This window comes from Monodelphis domestica, chromosome 5 (assembly GCF_027887165.1).
Source record: "Monodelphis domestica isolate mMonDom1 chromosome 5, mMonDom1.pri, whole genome shotgun sequence".
Taxonomy (NCBI): Eukaryota; Metazoa; Chordata; class Mammalia; order Didelphimorphia; family Didelphidae; genus Monodelphis; species Monodelphis domestica.
Genome location: NC_077231.1, coordinates 280,930,198 through 280,955,864, shown reverse-complemented (window position 1 = coordinate 280,955,864; position 25,667 = coordinate 280,930,198). Strand labels below are relative to the sequence as shown.

Genomic DNA, 25,667 nt, shown 5'->3' with positions numbered 1-25,667 from the left:
GCCTTTGGCATTGCCTTGGGTGAAATAATGTCAAGTGGTCTCAAGCAAACAGTGAATGCCAACCTTTTAGCTTGTTCTGCTTGCTGCCTTTTTATTTTTCCAAGAGGGAAACCAGAGGTAGGTGTTGGTTGGTTGGGATGTTTTCAACCTGCCTACAAGGTTGTGAGAAAAGGAAAAGGAAAGAGAATGGAAGACCAAATCGCATAATAAACAACACTTAATATGAAAAGTGATGGATTTCCTTGAACAAGGCAGTTTCAAGTTTACCCTCTCTGGAACTCAAAAAGGTCTCCTCCCACCGCCTGACAAGATAATCAGGGGAAGTTTGAAGCCATTAGTCAGTGCCTTTGTCAAAGTTCTGAACAAAGTAAACCTAAATTACTGAGTTAGCTGTCTCAAAAATTATTAGAAGAAATGGATAAGGAGAGGAAATTAGCTGCTGATTAATTAAGTTAACTTTTATTTGGCATAAACTTCTGAAAACCAATTATTTATCCATGCTGAGTGATAGAGAAAGTGAGTTCATTTTTGCTTTCTGCTCCTGTGTAGGTCAGGGTCTTGTCATGATTATTTAAATTCAGGAGCAATCCTGGGTTGACAAGATACTACAGTGCTGCAGGCTACAATCCGCATCCAGTGCCCGAAGGCTTATTACAATGGAGAATTTCTATGGAGGACAAGAAAAGAGCCTTACCCCTTCCCGAAGGCATCTCATTAGCACAGTGTAAGCAGCCAAGGGAATGACCCAGGATTCTCTAGGGTGCTCTTTTTTTTCTTCCTGAAATGAAGTGGAAGGAAAGACACAATTGATATTAACCCTTTCAAGCAAAATTCATAATATCAAACTCCCAAAGCATGTAAACATTAAACAAATTTCAGCACACTATTATCTATCTGCATGGACCCTGGCACCAGCTTTTATTTTATAATTATGGCATGTTGAGCACATACTATAGAAAGCCTCTCATTAAGTAGGTTTTATTTCCCAGAAGCCTATATTAATTATACTCATTTTTCCTACAGTAAATGTCACAAAAAAGGGATTTGGGCAATATCCTTACCATCAACTAATACATTGATAAGTAGTACCATGGCTATCTCTACTTAATATATTTTCAAGAATTCTTCCAAAACACATTAAATCTGGTTTTCAACCAGAAACATTGAAGAGGTCTTTCCCAGGCCTCTATCCTCAGTCTCTTCTCTATTAGGTCAGTTTTTGTTTGTTTGATAATGGGTCTCCCTAACTTACTGTAGCTGGAACTATAGTAGTTACTGCTCTAATCTCTTGGTAGTCCCTCCCTAGGTAGCCTGGTCCCTTCCTCTCTCTTTCTAGGGGCTCATCATATTGGTGGCCTTAAATTCCCACATTCAAGTCATTCATCCATCCATCCATCCATCCATCCATCCATCCATCCATCCATCCATCCTCAATTCAGCCTCCCAGATTCCAGGCCTGTATTCCCAGGCCTAGACAGGTTACTTTCTGTTTATTCTCTGTTTATAGCTAATAACTTCTATGTGCATGCTATCCCCCCACACACACACACACATTAGACTATATGCTCTTTAAGAGGATCATAGTAAATACTTGCCTGACTGGCTGACATATTGCTGTAATAGGACACTTTCTAGTTGGGTCTATAAATTCATTTATTTATTCAACAAACAGTTATTAACTGTTTACTTCTCCAATGCAGGACCCAGGCCTAGTAGCCACTTCTCTGCCTTTTCCTCAGCTCTCCTTCAACTTTCTAAATTTTTTTTTTATTTTGTTTTCTAAAAAAAATATTATCTTCTTCCATTAGAGTATAAGCTCCTTAAGGGCAGGAGATCTTCTTACTTGAGTTTGTATCCTTGACACTTGACATGGTACCTGGTAAATTTTAAGTACTTAATAAATAAATGCCCTCTCTCTAAGCTAAATAATACAATGTTCAGAGGACTGGACTTGGAGTCAAGAGCACCCGAGTATGAAGCATGCTTTGGATATACTGATCAACTATATAACCCTGAATATGTCACTTAACTTCTATGTATATCAGTTTCTTTAGAAGAGGGAGTTGGACTTGATAACCTGTAAGGTCCCTTCAAGCTCAAGGATGCTATAAATGTAGGTCATTAAGCTTGGTAGTGGGAGATATAAAGTTTATATGAAATATTCCTGCCCTCAGGAAGTTTGTAATCTAAGACAAGAGTATGGCAAATAGGTAAGTCTAATGAACAATGTTACATGATAAGTTAGAGGATGCAAAATGAAGTGCTATGAAAACTTAGTCTTTGAGTAAATGAGCATCTTTTAAGCACCTACTATGTGCTAGGCATGGTGCTAAGCCATAGAAATGGAAAAAAAAAGGGCAGAAGACTCAAAGAGTTCATAATCTAACTGGGGAGACAACTTACAAACAACTTTGTACAAATAAAACAGACATAAGATAACTGGGGGTAGACTAAAGGCGAAGGCATTAATATCAAGGGCAAGGAAAGGTTTACAGAAAGTGAGGTTTTTAGTTAGGACTTGAAGGAATACAGAGAAACCAAGAGACAGAAAGAAGAAAAATATTTCAGGTCTGGGGAATAGTCAGTGAAAATGTTCAACATCAGGAATGTCTCTTGTGAGTAACAGCAGAGAGGACAATGCCAATGGATCTCAGAGTTTTAACAGGGAGAATAAGATATTACACAAAAGGAAATATAGAAGCAGAGAGCAGTGGGGAAGAGACAGTCTATAAAGGGCTTTAAAAGTCAGAGGATTTTGTATTTGATTCTGTAGGATAGGGAGCCACTGGACTTTACTCAATAGGGTAGGTAGCAAAAGTTTGATCTCTCTCTCTCTCTCTTTTTTTAAACCCTTACCATCCATTTTGGAATCAATATAGTGTATTGGTTCACTTGCCCAGGGTCACAGAGCTAAGAAATGTCAGAAGCAAGATTTTGCTCCTGGCACTAGGCATAGCTTACAATCCACCCTTCAGGATGATCAATTTGACAGTTGAGTGGAGGTTGGACTGGAGTGGAGAGAGAATGGAGGCTAGATGACCACCCAGAAGTCTACTGCAATAATTCAGATGTGAGCTGATGAGGGCCCACAATAGGGTGATAGTATTTAAGGAGAAAATACAGAGTACCCAAGAGATGTGAAAAAGTAGGAACTGACGAATAACAGCAAATGATAGGGTGGATTGAGAGACAGTGAGTAGTTGTAAAAGACACTTAAATTATAAGCCTGAGTGACTGGAAAGATGGTGCTACCTGACACAATAATAGGGAGATTAGGAAGAGAAGAGAGATAATAAATTCAGTTCTAGATAAGTGGAGATGAAGATGTCTCTATAAGACATATAGTTCTGGATATATGATCAGCCAAAAAGAAAAACGAGGACTTCCGGTCAAGATGGCAGCTTAGAAGCAGCAAAAGTTGAAAACCCTTCCTTACCGATCACAAACTGAATGCTCCTAGAGGACTGAAATTCAAACTCAAGAACAGGACAGAGCCAGGGAACCCTCCTTCTGGACTCAAATCAAAAGGTACACCCCCCCAAAAGCCAGAATCCTAGAACACGTGGGTCTAAGGGGAAGGCAGATGGTAATGGTTCCCTCTCATTCAGGGTATTCAAGCAAAACCTGGATGTCTACTTCCTTGGGGTATTGTAGAGGGATTCTGGATAAAATAAGAGTGGTACTACCTGGTCTCTGAGGTCCCATGCAACTGGAATTTTGTGGTTCTATATATGGTCTATATATTAAGGGTGATTAATTTTAGTTCATGGACTTTCTGACACCTATTTTTTAATAGGGTAAACCAGCATTGGTGAAGTATTGGCACACATGCAGAGCTGACACTCGGGGAGCTGCTCCGTTCCCCACTTCCCCTCTGACTAGCCTCTCAAAGCAAGTGCTTCCTCCCTCTGCTCTTTGGGGTATTGTGGGGAACTCATAGGCAGCTTGAAATTGCAGTCTGGGCACATGAACTTGAAAACTTTTGCCAATGCTTGCCTGATAGACCACAATCATTCTTAATTTGCAGCTGCTATGTTTCATAAAGCAGTTTTCTTTTTTTTAAATGACCATCCTTGGGTAAATCATATATTCCCATAGTTAAACAAAATAAGAAAGTGGGGCAAGGGATAGCTCAGAGAAAGAAAGAGATACAGAAAAGACAAAAAGAAAGGAGAGAGAAGTCTGTTATTTGGGTATATCAGAGAAGGCTTAATAATTTAGGCTTTAATGGAAGGCCAGAAATAAGAGGTATAGATTTTCAGGTGTCTTTAAAATTCAATTATAGGAAAATAAATTCTCTGATAATGCTGGATAAATGAGAATTTTGGGGCTATTTTCATTGAAGCAAAGATAAATGTTCATCTATAAAATAAGATCAACAAGAGGATTCAGTATTTCTGGGTATGTAATTTATCAAAAATATTTCCTATACAGATGTTTTCATCTATTAGTGGGAAATTATAGAGAATAAAATAAATAGAATTTAGCAGCTGTTACTCTAATCCATTTCATAAATATCAGAATTTATTAATACATAAAGAAGGTAGGCATATAAGGCATACTTTATTGTACTTCATTTTATTGTATTTCACAGATAGATACTATCTTTTTTTACAAATTTAAAGTCTGTGGCAACTCTGCATGGAGCAAATCTATGAGCACCATTTTTCCAATAGTTTTGTCTCTCTGTCACAATTTGGCCATTTTTATAATATTTCAAACTTTTTTGTTATTATTTTAATCTGTCCTGGTGATCTGTGATTAGTGATTCTTGATGTTATTATTGTAATTGCTTTGGGGTTCCATGAAGTGTCCCTATATAACATGGCAAACTTAATTAATGCCATGTGTATTCTGATTGCTCCAATATTGAAACTGGGCCAATTAATAGCCCTACAATGGCTTCTAAGTGTTCAAGTTAAAGGAATCGTCAACTGTCTTATATTAAGAAATTGCCATTGGGGCAGTTGGGTGACTCGCTAGATTGAGAGTTAGGCCTAGGGACAGGAGGACCTGGGGTTCAAATCGGACCTCAGATACTTCCTATATGTGTGACCCTGGCCAAGTCACTTAACCCCCCATTGCCTAGCCCTTACAGTTCTTCTGGCTTGGACTGAAGGTAAGGGTTTAAAAAAAAAAAGAAAGAAAGAAATTGCTATAACCACCCCAACCTTTACCAATTGTCACTCCATTCAGTCAGCAGTCATCAACATTGGGCAAAACTCTCCACCAATAAAAAGGCTCAGATGAAGGTTAGCATTTTTTAGCAATAAAGTATTTTTGAGGCATATTTTTAAGACAATACTATTACACACTTAATAGACTAGAGTATACTGTATATAAACTAAACCTTTATATGTACTGGGAAACCAAAAAATGTATGTGACTTGCTTTATTGAGATATTCACTTTATTGTGGTAGTTTGGAACTGAATCCTCAATATCTTTCAAGGTATGCCTAGATTGAATTTTATTGCTACTTCTTTAAAAAATATTTATGAAAGGAAGTTTTATGGTACTCCAGAAATTAAGTCCTCTTTAATAAAGGAACAGTAAAAATAGAAATTTTACACAGGTGAAAATGCTCTATCCCTAATTATTTCTTTTCTTCTAGGTACTCCCCCAAATATTTAATTTATATTATGCATATAATATAAATTATTAAATGAAGGATCTTGAGAAAAAAGTGATTCAGAGATACATCAGAAGGTAGTCACATTGAGGCAGCAAGGTGGCTCAGGGGATCAAGACTTCTGCCTAGCCCTTAACACTCTTCTACCTTGGAACCAAAACCACAATACTGATTCTAAGATGGAAGGTGAGGGTTTAATAAAAAAGAAAAGAAATTAATTGTGCCTGAGGGGGCAGCCTGGTGGCTTAGTGGATTAACAACAAAGCCTAGAGATGGGAGGTCCAAAGTTCAAATATGACCTCAGACACTTCCTAGCTGTGTGACCCTGGGAAAGTAATTTAACCCCCATTGCCTACTCCTTACCACCCCTCAATCTTACAACCAATACAGAATTGACTCTAAAATAGATAAAAAGGATTTTATTTTTTTTTAAAGGTAGTCACATTGCTTGAGCTTATGTAAAACTTTGTGACACAAAAAACCAGAGTGTAACTAGTGTCATTCTAGTACTAATGTGTTTCTATCCCCTACCACCAATCTCAGTAACTAATTAGTGATCCATTCTTAACATTTAAAGTATAATTTCCAGGATGAAATTATTACAGTGGGTGTCAATGTCATTTCTGTCGTCCATTTCCTATTTTTTATTTTCAATTACTTCCTCAAGGAGTTCAAAGATAAAGTTGTTTCAACTGTTATATATGTATATATATATGTATATATATATATAGACACACACACAATGTGCATATTTATACATACACATATGTGTATATATGAGTAGTATTATGTTAAGTGATGGCCAAATAATTTATGAAATATTTTTCTTATTGCTTGTGGGCATACAATAAAATAATTCTCTTCTTTGCCTCTCAATGGAGAACTTGCAAACCATCCTTCCATTTAACAGTAACTTTTTTCTGGTTTCATTTATAACAAGAACACCAGGTTAGATTGGATTTGGTTTCTGAAGGAATATATTCATTTGTTGATAACTGGACAAGGATTTAATATTTGTAGCTTTAAAAATAAAAATAAATGGGTTAACTATGGTTTAAAGATCTTCTAATTCTAAGCACCCTCTGTGTCCTTTAGCTGAGCACTGAGAGCCATTTTTTATTTTTCTTCATTTCAGTTTTCACTTTCATTATTTATAGGCATTCATCTGTGAAGCTGTTGAAGAACCAAGATCCCAATGTCTGACAGTAAAAGCATGGAAAGAACACTGGAATTTATTAATACTGAAAGTAGTAGTGGGCATATCCCTTCTTGCATCTACTTTTTCATAATATTATTAAAAAATAATTTTTCTTTTCCTTCAGACTACTGAGATAGTAATCTTATAGACTATGCCTTGTAGCTACCCTTAACCACCTATTCTTGGTTACACATTCTATAGAAGTTTATTTTATTTTTAAAATTTTGATACTTTTCATTTCAGCCAATAAAACACTTTCTAAAAAATACCAAACATATTTCCTGAAAGACAGTTCTCATGTAAAATTTTATTCCCAAGTACTATACATATACTTTTCTAAACATTTTGAAATATGCTCTCCAAAAATCTATGGTCCATCTCAAATTAGGCCTGATTTTTCTCTTCTTTATTAAACATTCTAAGATGGAGTAACCCATCCTCCACATTTCCATGATTTCCACCTTAGCAATCAGTTTATTCTTGTTAGTCAAAATCAAGTTAATAAAAAAATGTTGGGGTTTTTTTTACCTTTTAAATGGTGAATTAATCATTAAAGCAAGAGAAAAAATTATTAGTTTCTCTATTTTTGTTAGAGAAAAAAGCCATACCTGAAGTAACACTCCCACCACCCAATCCCCATATCATGTCTCTGTTCCAGACTAATGATATGTTTCCTCAATTTGTCTAGGACAATATCATTTCTGCCTCTGACCCAAATGTCCTCTGCCATGCATGTCTCTCTGGTTCCTGAATGTCCTCAGACCTCAGATGAGTGTGTCTTTTTAATAGTGTTACTTTGTTTCCCCAAACTCCATACTCCTCGGCTTTTTCACTTATCCTATCCCCTTTGTAAGAGCCATATTCCAATCAAAAACAATGTTCCAATCTAGAATTCCAAAACATCAAGGCTCCCAGTGATATGAAATCGAATATGCCTCCTTTCATTAGTAGCTCTGTTCAACATTGCTTGTTAACCATACTTGGTATATGAGTACTTAACATAGAGGGAAAGAATTTTATTGCTAATTCCTTTCTTAGATTTTTCTCTTCTATAAATTTTTAGTTATTTCCACTTTTATTCTTTCTGCATAACAGATATCATATCAACTTGATGGGAATAATTTTTCTTCCTGCCTTTGAACATAAAACTTTTTGATTAGATTGCAAGTCTTTAGACAAAATTTTACCAGTTCATGTTAGGTGTATAATATTCCTGGGCAGAAGATTGTCATTCCTATTATTTAAGTCCTAGAATATTAAACCCATTCCAGGCATGATCTTCTTAATCAACTGTTCATTTCCTACTTGTTCTTTTCTCTTCTGAAGCCCTGTCCTTTGATCCACAGTGGTGATAAAAAAAAAAAGTCTACTGGGCAAGATTTCATAATCTTTAACAATGCTTTCTAGATTTCCTCTAGTAGTATCATTTATGGCACTATTTGATTCTGTTCCAAAAGGATAATCCTCCTCAATTTCACTCAAAAGTTGGAAATCTGAATATAAAGCCTTTGCTTAAAGACCTTATTCTGGTTAAGGTGTAGGTAGTGGAATACAACATCTTTAGAACACAAATAAAAAACTTTACTTGCAAATTTTCAACCCTAGACTTCAAACAAAATCTTTAATATGCTTGTGCAACCACAACTCAATTAAAATTATCAACTCTTTTTGGAATTTAATTATGTATCCAAAATTGTTTTATATTATTCATCAGCAGACCTTTAATTTAGTTTGCAAATTGAAGTAACTTTAGTATCTCACCCAGTCTGCCAGATCCCTTCAAAATAAGTTAAACTTCTTAATAGCACCTTGTTGGAAAGGTCTATTATATAGTACACATATGTGACAGATTTTAGCTCCAAAAGATAAATGATAATCTTGAGTTGTTCTGATAAATCCAAAAAATGAGTAATTATTAACTGATCATGATGAGTTAACAGATCAATAATTTCAATAACCAATCTTGAATAGAGTCTAAGAAAATAGCTATATATTCTTCTAAATGTTTAAAAGAGCATATAATGTGTTTATTTACCTACAATAATCCCAAAAGTTCACAGCTGTTATTTTTGCTTTCAAACTATGTTATTATTATTATTATTATAAATTGGTTTAGAAGATCATGGATGTTTAACAGATGCTTTCTTGACACAGAAAATGTTTTCAAGATTTTCTTAAAGAAACCACTAGCCAATCACAAGCCTTAACCCTATAAAAGGAGAGAATTTTAAAAGTTGGTAGACAATGAAGAATCTTGTTTTGGAATCCACTTGGCCAAAGCATTTCTTCTCTGCTAAATAGTGAATTATCTCTCTTAGATTTTAAGATGCTAGTTATAACTGCATGTTGCCTTGGGATAGATAGAAGTCACTGCTCAGAGATATACATCTGGTCAAAACCTCTCCTGAAGCATAAATCAGTTCTAAAATGTTCTCCAAAAAATAATCATCCAGCTTCCACTGAAGGATTTCCATTCCACTTTGGGGCAGTTTTAATTTATAGAGTTGTTCCTTATCATGACTTAAATTCTCTCTTCTAATAGCTTTAACTTATTGGTTGTACTTCTAACATCTGGGGACAAGAAGATTAACTCTAATCTGCCCATATGATATTCCCTTAAGTATTTAAATACTCTAATAATATCCACCTAACCAAATCTTCTCCCATCTAAATACTTATAATTAACTATCATTATGAAATGGCTTCAAGTACTCTGGCTATCAAGTCCTTCCTAAAATTTGGTATCTAGAAATCAATATGGTATTTGGACAATGACATATAAGAATACAATGGAATTAACTCATCCCTGGCTTTTGTCTTTCCCTCTAACCATGGAGTCAAATACCTTGCTAATTTTTCTGACCACCATGACACACTGTTTGTTGATTCACCACAGTCCATCCAAACTCATGGTTGTTTTCCCATTAAACTTAGACTTCACCATTCTGTAGTTCTGTACTTTTTTTTTCAATGGCATATTCGACTTTGTATTCTTCCCAATTAAATTTCAACTCATTAGATTCAATCTAGATTCTCAAGGCCTTTTTAGATATCAATTCTGTCATCCAAAAAGGTGAAGAGTCTGCCACCTATTACCATCATTGATAAAAATATTGAACAAGCCAGGCCCAAGCACAAAACCTTGTCACACACTATTAAAGATGTCTTTCCAGATTGATATCTATCCACTGATCAACACTCTTTGGGTCTAGTCATTCAGCCAATTCTGACTCTACATTGAGGCTACAGCTGTGTCCTTTTTGTCCAAGTTAGAAAGTGAGAATGAAAGGGCCCCAGTTAGCATCCTGCCCTTTATAAAATGGCACTGCTTTGAATTGATTGTTTGCATGAATTAAGTAGTATTAAGGAAGTACTTATTTACCTTTTTCATATTGTTTACTCAACCTTTCTCTAGGGACAACCAATAGCTTTCAACTCAAGTTAATAAACTTTCATAGTGTTTTCTTTCCTGCTTTGTCTCTGATCTGGTTCCTTGCTTGCTGTAGGATTTCTACTTTGAAATTAAACAGTTTTGCCCCATGATTTGTCAGTTCCTGTATGGTAGCCCTGTTGTTGAACTGTGCATCTTTTATCTCTTTCTGGCTTATGGATTCACTTAGACCCTACAAATTATGCCCCGGTGGAGACATCACTCTTGCTAATCCCTGGCATATGTCCACCCCTCCCCATCATTCCATAGGGGCCAGTAGTACACTAAACACATCTGTTCATCTTGTGCACAAGGATATTTTTGGAGATCCTGTCAAAGTCCTTACCAAAATTCACATAGGGCAGAAACTGGAAAGGGCTAGAAACTACATTCATTGGAATGAGGAACTTTTGGGTGAGGAAAGAATTCCCAATTCAGGTCAAGACATTCTATCTGGCTTGAGTCATACAGAGCTGCTCAGGGCCCTGAAAGGTACAGGGACTCATACATAGTTACAGGCAGCAGGACTAGAACACAGGGCTTTCTGGTTCTGAGACCACTCTTTAGCCATCATCCAGTGCTACCTCCTGATATAAATAGGATTTCCTTGATCTTTCAATCTAGGAAACCCATAAAGAGTAACATAGGGTTAATATAGCACAATGTCCATAATGAAACTAAGCAGCTTCAAAATAGTTAACATTTTTCTTCAGGCATATTCACAAACAATATTTAATGGCAGAATTTTTATTTTTTCCCAATGAAACTCCCCTTTTTTATTAACATAGAAATATTAAAATATAAAAACAAGAATAAAGAAAATAAGAAAAAAGTAATAAAAAATGACTGCCATCTTGCAGCTCAAGAAGTACTAGTCGCTTTAATTTTGCCTTCAGGAAAAAATGCAAAAACCTCCATTTGGTACTTATGGTCTCCTCTAATCTGGTTCTAGCCTTCTTTTCCAGATCTATTTCACATTCTCCCCCTCAAACAGTCTATCTTCTAATCAAACTGATCTTCTTGTTACCACAAGTTAGCATATCATCTCCATCTCCCACCCATGGCTGGCAGGGAAGGACTCCCTCCCTCACCTCACCTCTTAGGATTGTTCATAGATTTAAAGTTGGAAGGGACTTCTGAGGACATCTAATCCAACATCCTCCCATCTCCAATTTGATGAATATGGAAAGTGAAGCCTAGCAAAACTAAGTGACTTCCCCAAGGTCATAGATCTAAAATCAGGTCCTCTAATTTTAAATCAAGTTTCTTTCTGCTGATTGTGATGACTTAGAATTCCTCGCTGCCTTCAAGGCTCAACTCTGGGACCACCTTGCATACAAGATCTTTCCTGATCTCTGTAGCTGTTAGTGTTTGCCCCCTTCTAAAATAACTTTGCATTTATCTTATTTATTCTGTCTATTTATAGATCTGTAGAATTCTTCTGTGTCCCTAGAGTAGAATTTAAGTTCTTTAATTTGTTTGTGGTGTTATTGCTATTCAATCATTTCAGTCATGTCCAACTCTTTTAAGTCCCCATTTGGGGATTTCTTCAGAAAACGGGAATGGTTTGTCATTTCCTTCTTAAGCCCATTTTACAGATGAGGAACTGGGGCAAAGAGGGTTAAGTGGCTTATTCAGGGTCACACAGTTACTGTTTAAGGCCAGATTTGAATTCAGGAAAATGAATCTTCCTGACTCTGGGCTGGGTACTCTATCCACTCCACCACCTAGCTGCCCTAAATTCTTTAATTGAAGGGATTATTTCACTTTTTGACATGGATTCCACAGTACCAAGTACATTGCCCATAATTAATGATGATAAATGTTTGTTGAATTAAATAGTTAATACATGTAAACTCCTGCTACACAGAGAACTTTGAAAGTAATTTTATGTTAACCGTAATGAGGTCCTAACAAAATTGTTCTGCTTGTTTCCATAACATCTTCTGAACATTTCTCTTTAATATCCTGAGATGTCTTCTTTTTGTTATCTTTTTAAAACTGTGATCAGTACATATATTTTTCTATTGCTTTTTCTTTAGCCTGCATTGCTGTGTATGTCTTCCCATAGTTCTCTGTGGTTTTTTCCATTTGTAATAATTATATCCCACTACATGTATAGATCACAATTTGTCCAACCATCCCATCTCCTAGTCCATGAACATATTGTTCCCAATTCTTTACCACAGCAGACAGAGCTTCTAGGAAAGCATTACAGAGATAGGCCTTTCTTCCCCTTCAATAATTATCCTAAGGTAGTAGGATGGCTGGGTCAAAGGATATGAATATATTTGTATCACTTCTAGTATAAACCGATATTGCTTTTTGAAAATATTAAGCCAGTTCACAGCTCTTGAGCAGAATGTGTGGGGTCTCTTTTCTCAAAGCTTTGCCAGCACTGTGGTTTTTTTTAACTAACAATGACAATCTGGTGTATTGTCAGGTGGTAAGGAAATAGGAATGAGGAAAAAGAGGTTTGGGTGCTGAGCTCTGAGTCAAAAAGACCTGGGTCCAAATCCAAATGAAACTCCTAGTCGATGTAGGCTCCTAGGCAAGTCACATACCTTCTCCTGCACTCCAAGGAGCTCTGTAGGGCTTAGCATAATTGAATGGGAATGCACAGGTGGGAAGAGTCTCACCCTATGTAATTTCCTGCACTGATGATGACAGTTTGTGTTGTCCCATAAGATGGCATGTAGCATAATTGTTTAGCATTCTCAATTTAATAATAAATTCACGGGAGTTCCCGCTTTTGGAAATGACATCTAAAACAGCCTTATCTCTGGTCAGGTGTCACCTATCCCATTCTCCAATATTCCCAAAAGACCATGAACAGAGGTTCGGGAATGATGTATGCAACTTTTTAAAGGATATCAGACTACGATTTGGCTGCTTTCGCCCTCTTACTTTCCCTCTCTTATTTCTGTTCCCTCCTGGTGGGCTGACATAGCCAAGGACTCACAGGAGGTTGGGGTTTCTCCATAGCCACAAGGCAGCGCGACACAATGGAGGCGAGGTCTGATGGAGAGCCACAAGCCCACTCCTGTGAATAGTGTTTGGAGTGGAGAATGGGGAAGTACTGAGTCTAGATCTTACTGCAGAAATTTATAAGTCTTGTCATAGGCAAATCCCTTATGCTCAGGATCTCAATAAACTCATTTGTACAATGGAGATGGTAATATCGAGAGTGCCTAACTCACAGAATTATTACAGGCCTCAAATGAGATGTCTGAATAATGCACTGGAAACACCGAGGCAGTAGCTCCATTTAAAGTATTACTGTGTTATTATAGACTCATCAGAAGACGTGGGGGAAAATGATGGAGGGGACAGACGATGCTGAGGCAGGACTCATGCTAGCGGAGGAGTCAGTCTAAAGAGATCTCTAGAGGCATCAAGTAAATTGTCTCTTTCTGTTAAAAATCCTTTTTTTTTTTTTAACCCATATGACAAGTATGTGATGATATCTCATAGTTGTTTCAATGTACAAAAAAAAAGTAGCTCTGAATCTTAGGGAATAGGAACATTTTATAAATGACTAGGAATAATTTGTGTAGTTACCTCTCTTTGGAAAATCATTACAAAAACAGGCTTTTACAAAACACTCTTATTTAAAGTTTTGAATTGAAACACAAATCTTGGAGTAAAGAACACAGATCCAGAACAGTAACATACACAATGACCGCTGTTGTTGTTCAGCCATTTTCAGTTCTGTCGGACCTGTTGCCTCCATTGGGAATTTTCTTGGCAAAAATACTAGAGTGGTCTGCCATTTCCTTCTCCAGCTCATTTTCCAAATGAGGAAATTGAGGCAAGCAGGGTGAAGTGACATTTCTAGGGTAACAGAGTTAGTAAGTGTCTAGGGGTGACATTTGAACTCATGAAGATGGGTCTTCCTATACTCTGTGCCCCAATGACTGCACTATGCAAATGAAGAAAATATTGGGTTAGGGTAGATCTTCAGGCTGAATACAGAAGATAACTTTGATGTTACTTCTTACAATTTAAGCACATAGCTTTCTTTTAACAAAAAATAAGTTATAAGCATAACCAAGTTACATATACTATAGTAATAAACACTTTTTGATTGTTTTGCTTTACTGTTTTCTAGATGTACTACTCTATTAGTTGTGTTAAAATAAAAATCTATTTATAAAATATTCATTTATGCAATTTATTTATATTTATAAAAATATATTTTATAAAATAAAAAATATAAATATTTATAAAAAATGAAACATCCTAATTCTGTGTCTCTAGAATTTTCTAGACAATCTGAGTTTGGTTTTTTTGGTTCCTACTTAAAGAAAAGATTATGATATAATCTGAAATTGGTTTGGGATTTTTTCTTTTTACTTTCCATTTATCCATAGTTCCTAGAATAGCATCTGATCCATAGTAAATGCTTACCAAACATTTGGTGACTAACTGAACTTCTTTACTTTTAACTACTCTTTAGTAATGATTATTTCCACATGAGTTTATTAAGAGAGGTTTTACAGAAATCACCCAGAATTTTCAGCTTCGCAAGTCTAGTAATTTGACTAATAAATGTTGAAATGTAAAATATAATTTGCTCAATTTAAATCATGATATGTACATGGATTCCTTATTATAAACTTATTATATACTTAATATTGACATCAATACAACAAACTTAACTTGCTTTATGGCTCCTCCCATTTGAACCTCTTAATTTTACCCCTGATGAACTTTTCAATCATTCAACAAGCTCAACAGGACAACTGGTCCATGCTTCCCTTTATTATGGCTCTACTTTTGTCTTCCATAATTTCATAATTAAGAATAGATTTGGAGATGATGTTATCTGTGAAGGAAAATCCCTCCCAGTGAAGACCCTCCCTCCACAAACCATAACTAAACAATTATTTTCTACTCAGAATTCAGAGAAGCCACCTTAAACAGAGAGATCAAGTGATTTGTTTGGTGTCATAAAATCAGAAGGCATCCTGGGTAGGATTTGAATCCAGATCTAGTTGGCTCCAGGGCCAAGTGCCTTACTTCTATTATGTTAATGTACTAAACATTTTTCAGTCTCCATATAATTAAACATGGAATTTACTTCTAGATTTTTGGGATTTTTTTTGCAATTGCAAATTATGATGCAAGAAAATATTTTTTTTTAAACCCTTACCTTCCATCTTGGAATCAATACTGTGTACTGGTTCCAAGACAGAAGAGCAGTAAGGGCTAGTCAATGGGGGTTAAGTGACTTGCCCAGGGTCACACAGCTGGAATGTGTCTGAGGTCAAGTTTGAACCCAGGGCAAGAAAATCTTTGAACAAATAGTAGAATATTTTATTTAACTTTATTTTTAAAATAATACTTTCAACGTATATTCTCCACAAAAGAATATTTGAGCCAAAGAACTTTTTTTTACAGCTTTTACTATATACTGTCAGATTGTTGTCAAAAAGAATTCTACAAAGTTATAATTTCACTAGCAATGGATGAATGTGTTCCTCTTTCTCTGCCAATGCTGAGATTTGATTCCTTTAAATTATTTTTCTTACCAATTTGATAAGTATGAGATGATATCTCACAGATATTTTATTTTGCATAAACTAGCTCTGATTTTTAGGGTATCTGAGCATTTTTCCAAGTGATTAGTAGCAATATGTAAGAATGCTCTCAATATCCTAACTTTCCAGTTCTTCCATCTGCTCATCTCTCAAGTCCCACTCCTCCACACTGTATTGGCTCTATATAGAAGCTCATACTGTTGGCCATACATACAGCAAACATACCCAAAATGTCCCACATTCATGTCCATAAAATTTTGAGAGTCCTTCCCACGATCATAATCTTTTATCATTCCATCTTTCCCTCTGTCTTCCTACCCCAAACCTTATTCTCTGTCTTCACTGTGACCTCCATTCCCTCTGCCTCTCCTGAGAACTCTGTTTTGAAGAAGGCCCAAGCTGGTCAGGCTTCGTTCTCCTCCTGGTTCTCCTCCTAATATTTTGAACTTCAAAACTTTACCCCTTCATTTCCCTCTCCCTGTATCCCCACTCTTTTCAGCTCCCTTTTGTATACTGCCTTCTCCCATTAAGATGTAAGTTCCTGGAGAACAAGAATGCCTTTCTTTTTGCTTGGTTTCTATCTCCAGCACTTGGGCCAAAGCTTGGATAGTGCCTGCTTAACTGCCTGTTGGGTTCCTTCCTTCCTACCTTCCTCCTAAAACCCTTTCTTCCTGCCCTGACCATACTTTCCTCCTTTCCTTATCTGGAGCCCTTGGTGAAACAGACTCAGTTCTATACTAGCATCTATTCTTAAAACTTTTGCCTCCAGGTTTTATCACCAATCAAGCTTAGGTAGGCTCCAACCCTGGATAGTTCCCAACTTCTGCCCCCTTGTACAGAGTTAGGGATTTAAAATCACAAAACAAACAAACAAATAAAAAAAGCTGACTGGGTCCTCTACAAATCTGTTATCTAATCTCAGTTGGGCCCTCAATGTGGCATAGAAAGTGTTGTATTCCTCCCTGGTGGATGAAATATCCCTCTCTCCACAATTGCTATCTTTTTCTCTCCACAAGTCTACAATTACCTCCCTGAATGAAACCTCTCAGCAGAAGAACTTTACCCATAAATCATCAAAAAAAAATTAAGGCCATTCACCAAGAGCTCCTGCTTTTTCCATCCTCAAGTCATATCATTCAGAAACATTCCTCCATGATCTCCTTTTTCAGTTCTATTTCAAATTCTTCTAGCAAAAAACAATCCTTCTATGTTCTTTTGATCTTGTGTTCTCTTCGATTCCCCAGTAAACTGTCCTCACTGTTACTCCTATTCTCTCTATTTCTCATTGTTGTTTAGCTGCCATGTGTTTAATTATCAAATGATTTCCAAACACATACACACAAATGCACACATCTCACATATCTAACCCTAGCTGCTCCCCTGGAATGGAGTCTTACATCATCAAATGCCTTTTGGACCATCTCAAACTGTCTATTCAAAAATCTAACCCAGAAGGAAAGGAGGAATTTCATAACTCCATAAAAAGTACAAAGACTCAAAGAAAAAAATATATTTTCCCCAAGGACTACAGAAATATTTAGAAGGAATTAAGACAAAAAAATTCTTTTTAAATCTTAGGAGGAAAAGAATTAGAAGCAAAGCAACATAAAATAAAAAGTTGGAGCCTTAATCAAGTAACAGACTCCTTGAAAATTAGAATGGACCAAATGGAAATCAATAACAACATGAGAGTATAAGAAATATAAGAACAAAATCAAAAGACTAAAAACGGAAAAAAATATGTTATCTGTTGTCAAAAACATTTGATATGGAAAACAGGTTAATGAGAGAATTTAAGAATCACTGGACTCCCTGAAAACTAGGATTTTTAAAATAAGCCTGGATGCTATATTTTAAAAAATCGCAAATGAAAACTCTCCAGGTCTACTAGACCAAACATATATAGTCCAACATACATATACCAATACACACACACAAACACATACAAAGAATTTAAAAATATATAAAACTCAACATGGAAAAAAGCAGTATTGGGGGAAAGTGTTAAGAGAAAGGATACCAGAGAAATAATAGCTACAATCAAAACGAATTCCCTGATCCTAATGTAGGAATGCAAAGACAAGAAAGAAAAGCAAAGAACTGGAAACTAAACAGGTTTCCCATCACTGAGGAAATAGCTGACCAAATTATAGTAATGGGACATTACTACACCACAAAAAAATGATGAGAATAATTTCAGAGAATCCAGTTAAGTATAAAATTTCACAGATTGATAGAAAGAAAATGAAGAATACATTTTACATAAGGTCCAAAACACACCAAAGTCAAATGACTTTGGAAGACTTAAGCACTCTAGTCAAAGCAGTGATTAACCACACCTCCAGAGGACCAGTAATATAACATGTTACCCATCTCTTGACTAGGGGTGACAGAACCAACGTACAGAAACAGACAAATTTTTGGACAGGGTCTTTATGGGTGTTGTTTTCATTACTATACTTATTTGCTACAAAGTGGTTTTTTCCCCTCTGATTTTAAAGGGTTGAGAGAAAGAAGGGTTTGCCACAGTGATATTTAAAAAAAAGCTAATAAAAAATTTAATGTACATAAGGAAACAAAGGAAGATTTAAAAGGATGTCAAGTAGAACAGTTTTGAAAGTAACACAACAAATTATCTGTTAAAACCCTTAAGTTCCATATTAGAATCAATACTATGTATTGGTTCCAACGCAGAAGAGTAGTAAGGACTAGGCAATGGGGGTCAAGTGACTTGCCCAGGGTCACACAGATAGGAAGTGTCTGAGGTCACATTTGAAACAGAATCTCCTTTCTCTGGGTCTGGCTCTCAATGCACTGAGCAACCTAGCTGCCCTTGTTTTTTTGTTTGTTTGTTTGTTTGAAGCAAACATTATAAAATTAAGTCACCATTTTATACCCAATCCTTTTTTCTTTCAGTGAAATTCTGATACCTTTTTTTCCACAGGGTTTAAGATCGCAAGTATAAAATGAGCAAAACTCCAAAGGAGACACAAGTAGGCTGGTAATTGTTTTATAATGATGAATATTAACTCTACAATGACGTTTACAAAATGGATTCAAATATTACAATAAGCATCAGAGTCCATAAAATTCTGCCAAGTGCCATTTTTATGTCTGAAAGACTTCCTTTGGTTAAATATTACCTGAGAATTTATATTAAAAGTGAATGACATAACAGAAGAAGAGATTAAAGATTAAAAATCAAAGGGGCAAGAATGACTAAATAAACCTTTATTAAAACTATATAGGACCTTAAACACAAAATGAAGCTAGTCCCTCCCTTCGTGGAGCAATGGGGAGTCCCAGAGACCCAGGGAATCCCAGTATTCCTTAAATAACCAGGCGGTCTTCGCTAAGCACCAGTTCTATGCAATTTTATGTGCGCAGTTCTAAGCGGTCATCCGATGTTCCCCATAAGCTTTTCTCCCTCCCAGACCGGAAGTGCTCCCAGTCCAAGCACTCTCAATCCCCAGGGGAGGAAGACTTCCTCATCCCAGGCCATGTTAAAAGCAGACACAACTAGAAGGATTTGGATCTGTACCCCTTGAGAAGAGGCAGTGAAGCCCAGGAGCGCCTCTGAGGATGGGAAGGGGCACACCTGTGGATCTCAGCCCCAGGAAACATTCTGAGCAAGAACAAAGGGGAAACCATGGCTCAGGGAACTGCAGCCATCAGTGTCCTGGACAGAGCCCCGCCCGCCCTGGACAGGGCAGGGAAGGCCGCTAGGGAGAGAGAAGGACAGGCATTCTCTACCCACAAATATTGATGGTCGCTGCCTTTCGGAAGAAATTAACCCAAATTTTCTGATAAACGTAAACATCAATTCTCAAAGCAAATCAGAGGTTGTCCCTCGAACTTGCTGTACTGGAGGGGTTGAATTTTCTTTTTCCATATCTTTAGTACAGCGCCACCGTGTGGTCACTATGTAACATAGCAACATGGCTCCTACTAAGGTTTGTGGGTATTTTCTCCAAAATACAAGATGGTAGCTATCTGCTCAAGCCTACGCACATCTAAATGCAAAAATGTCTGTATCTTTTATAGGAAGTGGCAAGTCCAAGTTAAATTTCACTGACCTGCCATTTAAGCAAATCAAACCGGGGAATTTATGATGAGGAATAAAAGACGAAAGATCTGTGGAGACCACTAGGGACATAAAGAAAGCTTTCTGATGAGTTCAAGGTTTAAAAGAAAATATAGAAAAAGCAAAAATAGAAAATATACCCAAAGTCAATAATAATAATAATGTTGATCTTTAGTATCAGTATATTTAAAACCCAGAATGTGCAGGGGCTTTTGAAAAAAGGTTTTGTTTTCTTTTGTTGTTCTGGGGTCTTTTAGGTATGGACATTAGGAAAAGGAGCCTACTGCTTGAAGAAAATACAACCCAATATAGAAAAAGCAAGACCAGTTGGAGATAAACGGTATTATACTGTCTCCATTTTCTCTATGAAAGTTTTTTTCAAAGTACAAAGGATAGAAAAAGATGGTAATAAAGTCACAGACAAGTCAGGGATGGAAATTGCAAACTCCCTCCCAACTCTTTAAATGAGGTAAAGTCACACATTCATTGGCAGTCTTTCCACATATGCCAATGACAGAATCAGGATCCCAAAAAATCTCAACAGAACTAGAACAATGATGCTAATAGAGATCACTGGGAAGCTCTGCACTTAGGTACTCAAAAATCACTTGCAAAAATCAACCCATCTCTCCACAAGTTTTTATTAGGAATATTCCAAGTATAATCAAGTGGAGAAATTCCATGAGAACTGGAACGACCTCCAGGAAGTGATGCAGAGCGAAAGGAGCAAAACCAGGAGAACATTGTACACAGAGACTGATACACTGTGGTACAATTGAATGTAATGGACTTCTCCATTAGTGGCAATGCAGTGATCCTGAACAACTTGGAGTGATCTACAAGAAAAAACACTATTCATATTCAGAGGAAAAACTGTGGGAGTAGAAACATAAAAGAAAAACAACTGCTTGAAAAACAACCCCCCCCCCCAATATGGTTGGGAATGTAGACTCTAAATGAACATCCTAATGCAAACACCAACAACATGGAAATAGGTTTTGATCAAGGATACATGTAATACTACCCAGTGAAACTGCATGTCAATACAGGAAGGGTGGGTGAAGAGAAAGAAGGGAAATAATATGATTCTTGTAACCAAGGAATAATGTTCTAAATTGACTAAATAAATTCATTTTTTTAAAAAAGGAATGTTGGAGGTCAAATCTGAACCCAGAACCTTCCATTTCTAGGCCTTTCTCTCAGTCCTCTGAGCCACCTCACTGACCCTATGCTTTCATACCTTTTGTGCTCTGATATGTGGTTTCTTTGGTGTGTGTGTGGGGGGGTGGGTGGGGGGGTGGGAGGGGGATTTAACATTTACAGATAGAGTGACAGTTTGTTTTATTCATAATAAGACTAAAGAACTCCCACATTTCCTATCATTTCTATTTTATTAAATTACATTATAGAGACAAGCTTAAAAAAATAAATAAGTAAAAAAGGAATGTTCCAAGTATTGTGAAAGGCACTAGTGATATAAAGACAACAAATAAAACCACATCTCCCCTAGTGAGCCTGCATTTTAATGCAGAAGTCAACATTTATACATAAATATATACAGTATAAATATGAAGTGGATAAATACAAATATGTGCAGAGTAGTTAAATACAAGGTGGTTTGAGAAGAAAGGCACTAGCCATTGGGGAGATCAGGAAAGGCTTCACGGAGAAGATGGCGGCTGAGCTATGTCTTCAAAGAAATCAGCACTCCATGAGTTGGAGATGAGATGAAAGGTCATTCCAGGGTATGAGGTTTTGATGAGGGGAATGCCAGAGTTATGATGCTGAAACAGAACCGTTTGAAAAAGCGGGCTGGGGAGAAAAGATGACAAGTTTGTTTTTGTATATGTTGAGTATGAAGTGTTTCCAAGACATGTAATTTGAAATGTCTAACAGGCAACTGGTGGCATGGGATTAAATGTCAGGGGAGACTCTTAGGTTGGATATATAGTCATTTGTTCAGTCATTTGTACAGAGATGATAATAAAACCATGGGAGCTGATAAGATTACCAAGAGAGTTTAGGGGAAAAAGAAAAGAAGAAATTAGTCAAGGCTAGTCTGGCATTTCCTGGTTCTAAGACCATAGGAAAATAACTTGGCTTCCATTTGTCTCAGAAATCACCTAGAATGCTCCTAAGAAGAATAGTAATATTACTTCCTTACCAAAGTCTCTTAATTGGGTCTTCTTATCTTCATGCTCTTCCCTCTATAGCCCATCTTCCACATCACTGACAAATTGATATTCCTAAACCATGGGTCTAACAATGTCACTCTCTACTAAGAGAAGTTTCATTGGCTCCTATTGTTCTTATGATAAAATACAAATGTCTGTGCTGGGCATTTAAATCCTTTTACAATTTAACTCCAAATGATCCCTCCAGACTGATTTGATATTATCCCCTCTTATTGATTATATGCTTCATTGAAATTGGCCTGCTGCTTGTTCCCCATACATGATATGTTCTCTCCTGCTTCCATATCATTGCACAGACTGTCCTTCCTACCTGGAATTCTTTATTAAGTCATTTCTCCCTCCTGGAATCTAGTGGGCTTCAAGGCTGAGCTTCAGAGTCACCTCAAACACAAGGTCTCCTATTGATCCCTTATCATCAAACTGTAATTACTTTGTACATGATTATCACTTATATATACTTGCTTTTTCCTAGGGACTATTTTTATTTTTATCTAGCTATATTTATTCCTAGCACTTTGCACAATGCCTGCCATGCATAATAAAGAGTTGGGTTTTTCTTTTTTAAAATTTTGTTCTTTTTCTCTACATTACATTTCAGTGCAATTATCAATATTCATTTTCTGATATTTTGTGATCCAGGTTCTCTCCCTCCCTCCCCATTCCCCAAGAGAGCAAATTTTCTTTTTTTGTCCTTAATGGGGCACTTTGTATCACCATATAATCTAACAAGTACCAAAAATTGATAACTTATCTAAATATAAAATTCATAAACAAATTAATGTAAAATCGAGGGGGGTTCCTTTCATAAGTACAGACAACTTGGATCAGGAGGGAAATTCATAACCGAACAAGGAACTGAAAAGTAGACAAGAGACAAAACATTAAATTTTGTTTACAAAAAATTGAGGAACTTTTAAAATAAAATGAATATAATTTGAACAATAACTTCTGTTTTCTAACTGTCAACAGTTAACAATCTTCACTACAAACATCTTCCACAAAAATCTGCCCTATGAGTTATAAAGGATATTAATACAAATATATAATTAAAAGCTATTTCTCAATAGGCAGTTGGTCAAAAGATACAAATTTAAAAAATTCCAAGGAAGAAACACAATAAACAACAATGTGAAAAAAATGTTCCAAGTCACTAATGATAAGGAAATGAAAATCAAACCAATTTTGATGTTTCATATCACAGTCAGAAAAGATGAAGAGTGTTGGAGGGGTTGTGGAAAGACAGGCAGCATGGTGCACAGTTGGTAGAACTATTAATTGATCTAAGCACATTGGAAACAATTTGAAAGTATGTGAGAAACCATTTGTACCCTTTGTCTTACTGATCTCTCTTCTGGGTATAAGACATAAAGAATAGTCATATAAGAACAAAAATATTCATAGTGGCACTTTCTGTTGTAGTAGAATCTGAAGGCAAAGTGGTTGCCTGGTGATTAGAGAAAGGCTAGAATGATCTATGATTAGAATGAAATATTATTAAGAAATTATGAATACCAAGAAATCATCAGAAATAATAAAAGCAGAAAAAACAGAGCAACACTGAGAGATTTATACTAATATGATGCACAGCAATGAAGGTTCTGACAGTACCAGAAATCAAACAATTACAATAATATAAATAAAAATGACACAAAAGGACATCAGGATTAAGTCTAAATAAGAGCCAGTCATAAGAGGCAGACCGCAAATATATTGGCTTTTGAGGGTAATTTGCCCTTACCCAAAAGAAATTACTTGGGTTTCTGCATACATATATCAATATATGTTAACAACTATTCCCAATGCTAAGAGCATTTCTGCAAGGATAAATGGCCTCAATTTCACAGACAAATAAAATATCATAGAAATAGTCAATCCTTAACTCTCCATGAGAGGATTACACACCTTGCTTATTATGTAAGGAAACTCTGCCTGGGCTCAAATCTTGCTTACAAAATCAACTAGCACAAGTCACTTTAAGTTTTCTAATATTCAGTTTCCTCTACTATAAAACAGCACAGGTAATACCAGTAGAAACCACCTCAAAGGATTACTATGAGGGTCAAATGAGAAAACGTTAATTAATTGTCATATAAAGGCAAAGAAAACACTATATAAATGTCACTTTTATACTTGGATCCATCTGGAGGGTGGAAGGTCTTATGCCTAGTTAGTGGATCAAAGTCTTATTTCCATCAGATTCTCTAGAACTTAACTGCCACGGACCCCACTGGATAACAAGACTGGACCCCAACCTGGGTGGAAATTATGTAAGTTCCCCTTTTTCTATTTGCATTGGTGACAGTACAGATCTCTTCTCTGAGCAAGTGACTTAACCCTGATTGGCTTAAACTTAGAACTGATATTAAGAGAGAAGGTAATGTTTAAAAAAAAAGATAAAAATTATCAAGTATGGATCAAACATTTAACATTATTACAGTGAAACACTAGAGCACATCTATACAAAAAATATCTTTATCATGGGGTAGGCCTAGAATATTAGCCATCTTAAATAAGAGAGGAAGCAAGGTGATAAAGAAACAAATAACAAAACTATAAAACAACGCTCTCTATATAAAAGCTCTCTTCAAGCAGTGATCATCCAAAGGCCCCAAATGATTTAGGTACCTTGCTAGTATGATACTTGAATAATCACTACAAACCAAAAACCTACCACCTAAAAAAGCAGAGATGAACCATTCATTCCCTAATTGTCAATGATTATGGACAATATTATTTCAGACTGATGCCTTAATTTACCGTATTCTTTCCAATTATATTCTAAAAATGACATTAATGAAATGATAACTGTCCCCTTGTTGAATTCAATGGCCTCTTCCATGTAGCATCTTTTGAAGTGCAATCCACTCTGGCAGTCACAAATTCTCTTGGACACTTTAAAAGCCAGATGTGCACAAAGAAAGTGCTTCAAAGAAAAATGGGGCTTGTAGACCAGTATAGGGAATGTCTTCTCTCACCTGAGAGAATCAAAGATGGTAGCACCTAGAGAGCATAGGGGGAACCTGAAGCCCATCAGTTCCAATATTTGACCTGAGAATGTCCCACACTTTAAAGTAACAGCACTAGGGAGCTTCTTGAGAAGCATGCATCTTGAGGAGTCACCTTCACGCTCTAAGGGAACAAAGCCAAAACATTTTTAGAGAGTAATTATTTCTCTGTTGAAAAAAAATTCAGGACATTTTACCAAGAATTATAAAGTTAATCAGACACTCTTACCTGACTGGCTACAAGGTAGATCAGCTCTCCAAGGGTCGGTAAAAGGCATTGTTTTAATTTGCTGTTCCTGAAGTTTTCCCTAATTAGTTCAGTTAAGAGAGTAACTGCCTGAAAAGAGAAAAAAAATAAACAAAATATATTATCCCCTTTTCTCTAGCTTTTAATCTCTATATAAAGGATTATTCACTCTACACAATTTGCCTTCTCTTTTCTGTACTAATTTAAAAACAGAGCCAAAGTAGGCGCCGTATTCTATAAAGAAATGCAAAAACATTCTGTGTGGGAAAAATTATCCAGTGAAATAATATGCTGTTTTCACATAGTAGTTTCTCACTGCCAAAGCTAAAGCGTT

General features: G+C 36.2%; 1 protein-coding gene across 2 annotated transcripts in view; it reads right to left on the bottom strand.

The window, feature by feature from the left end:
* ULK4 (unc-51 like kinase 4) overlaps positions 1-25,667 on the bottom strand; it is a 678,848-nt gene that overhangs the window by 512,100 nt on the left and 141,081 nt on the right. For both annotated transcript variants that reach the window (XM_007505056.3, XM_007505057.3), the window contains exons 18-19: positions 25,316-25,423; positions 695-778 (exon numbers count right to left, since the gene is read on the bottom strand). In XM_007505056.3, the coding sequence (XP_007505118.1) occupies positions 695-778; positions 25,316-25,423 (192 nt within the window). The remainder of the gene's footprint in view (positions 1-694; positions 779-25,315; positions 25,424-25,667) is intronic.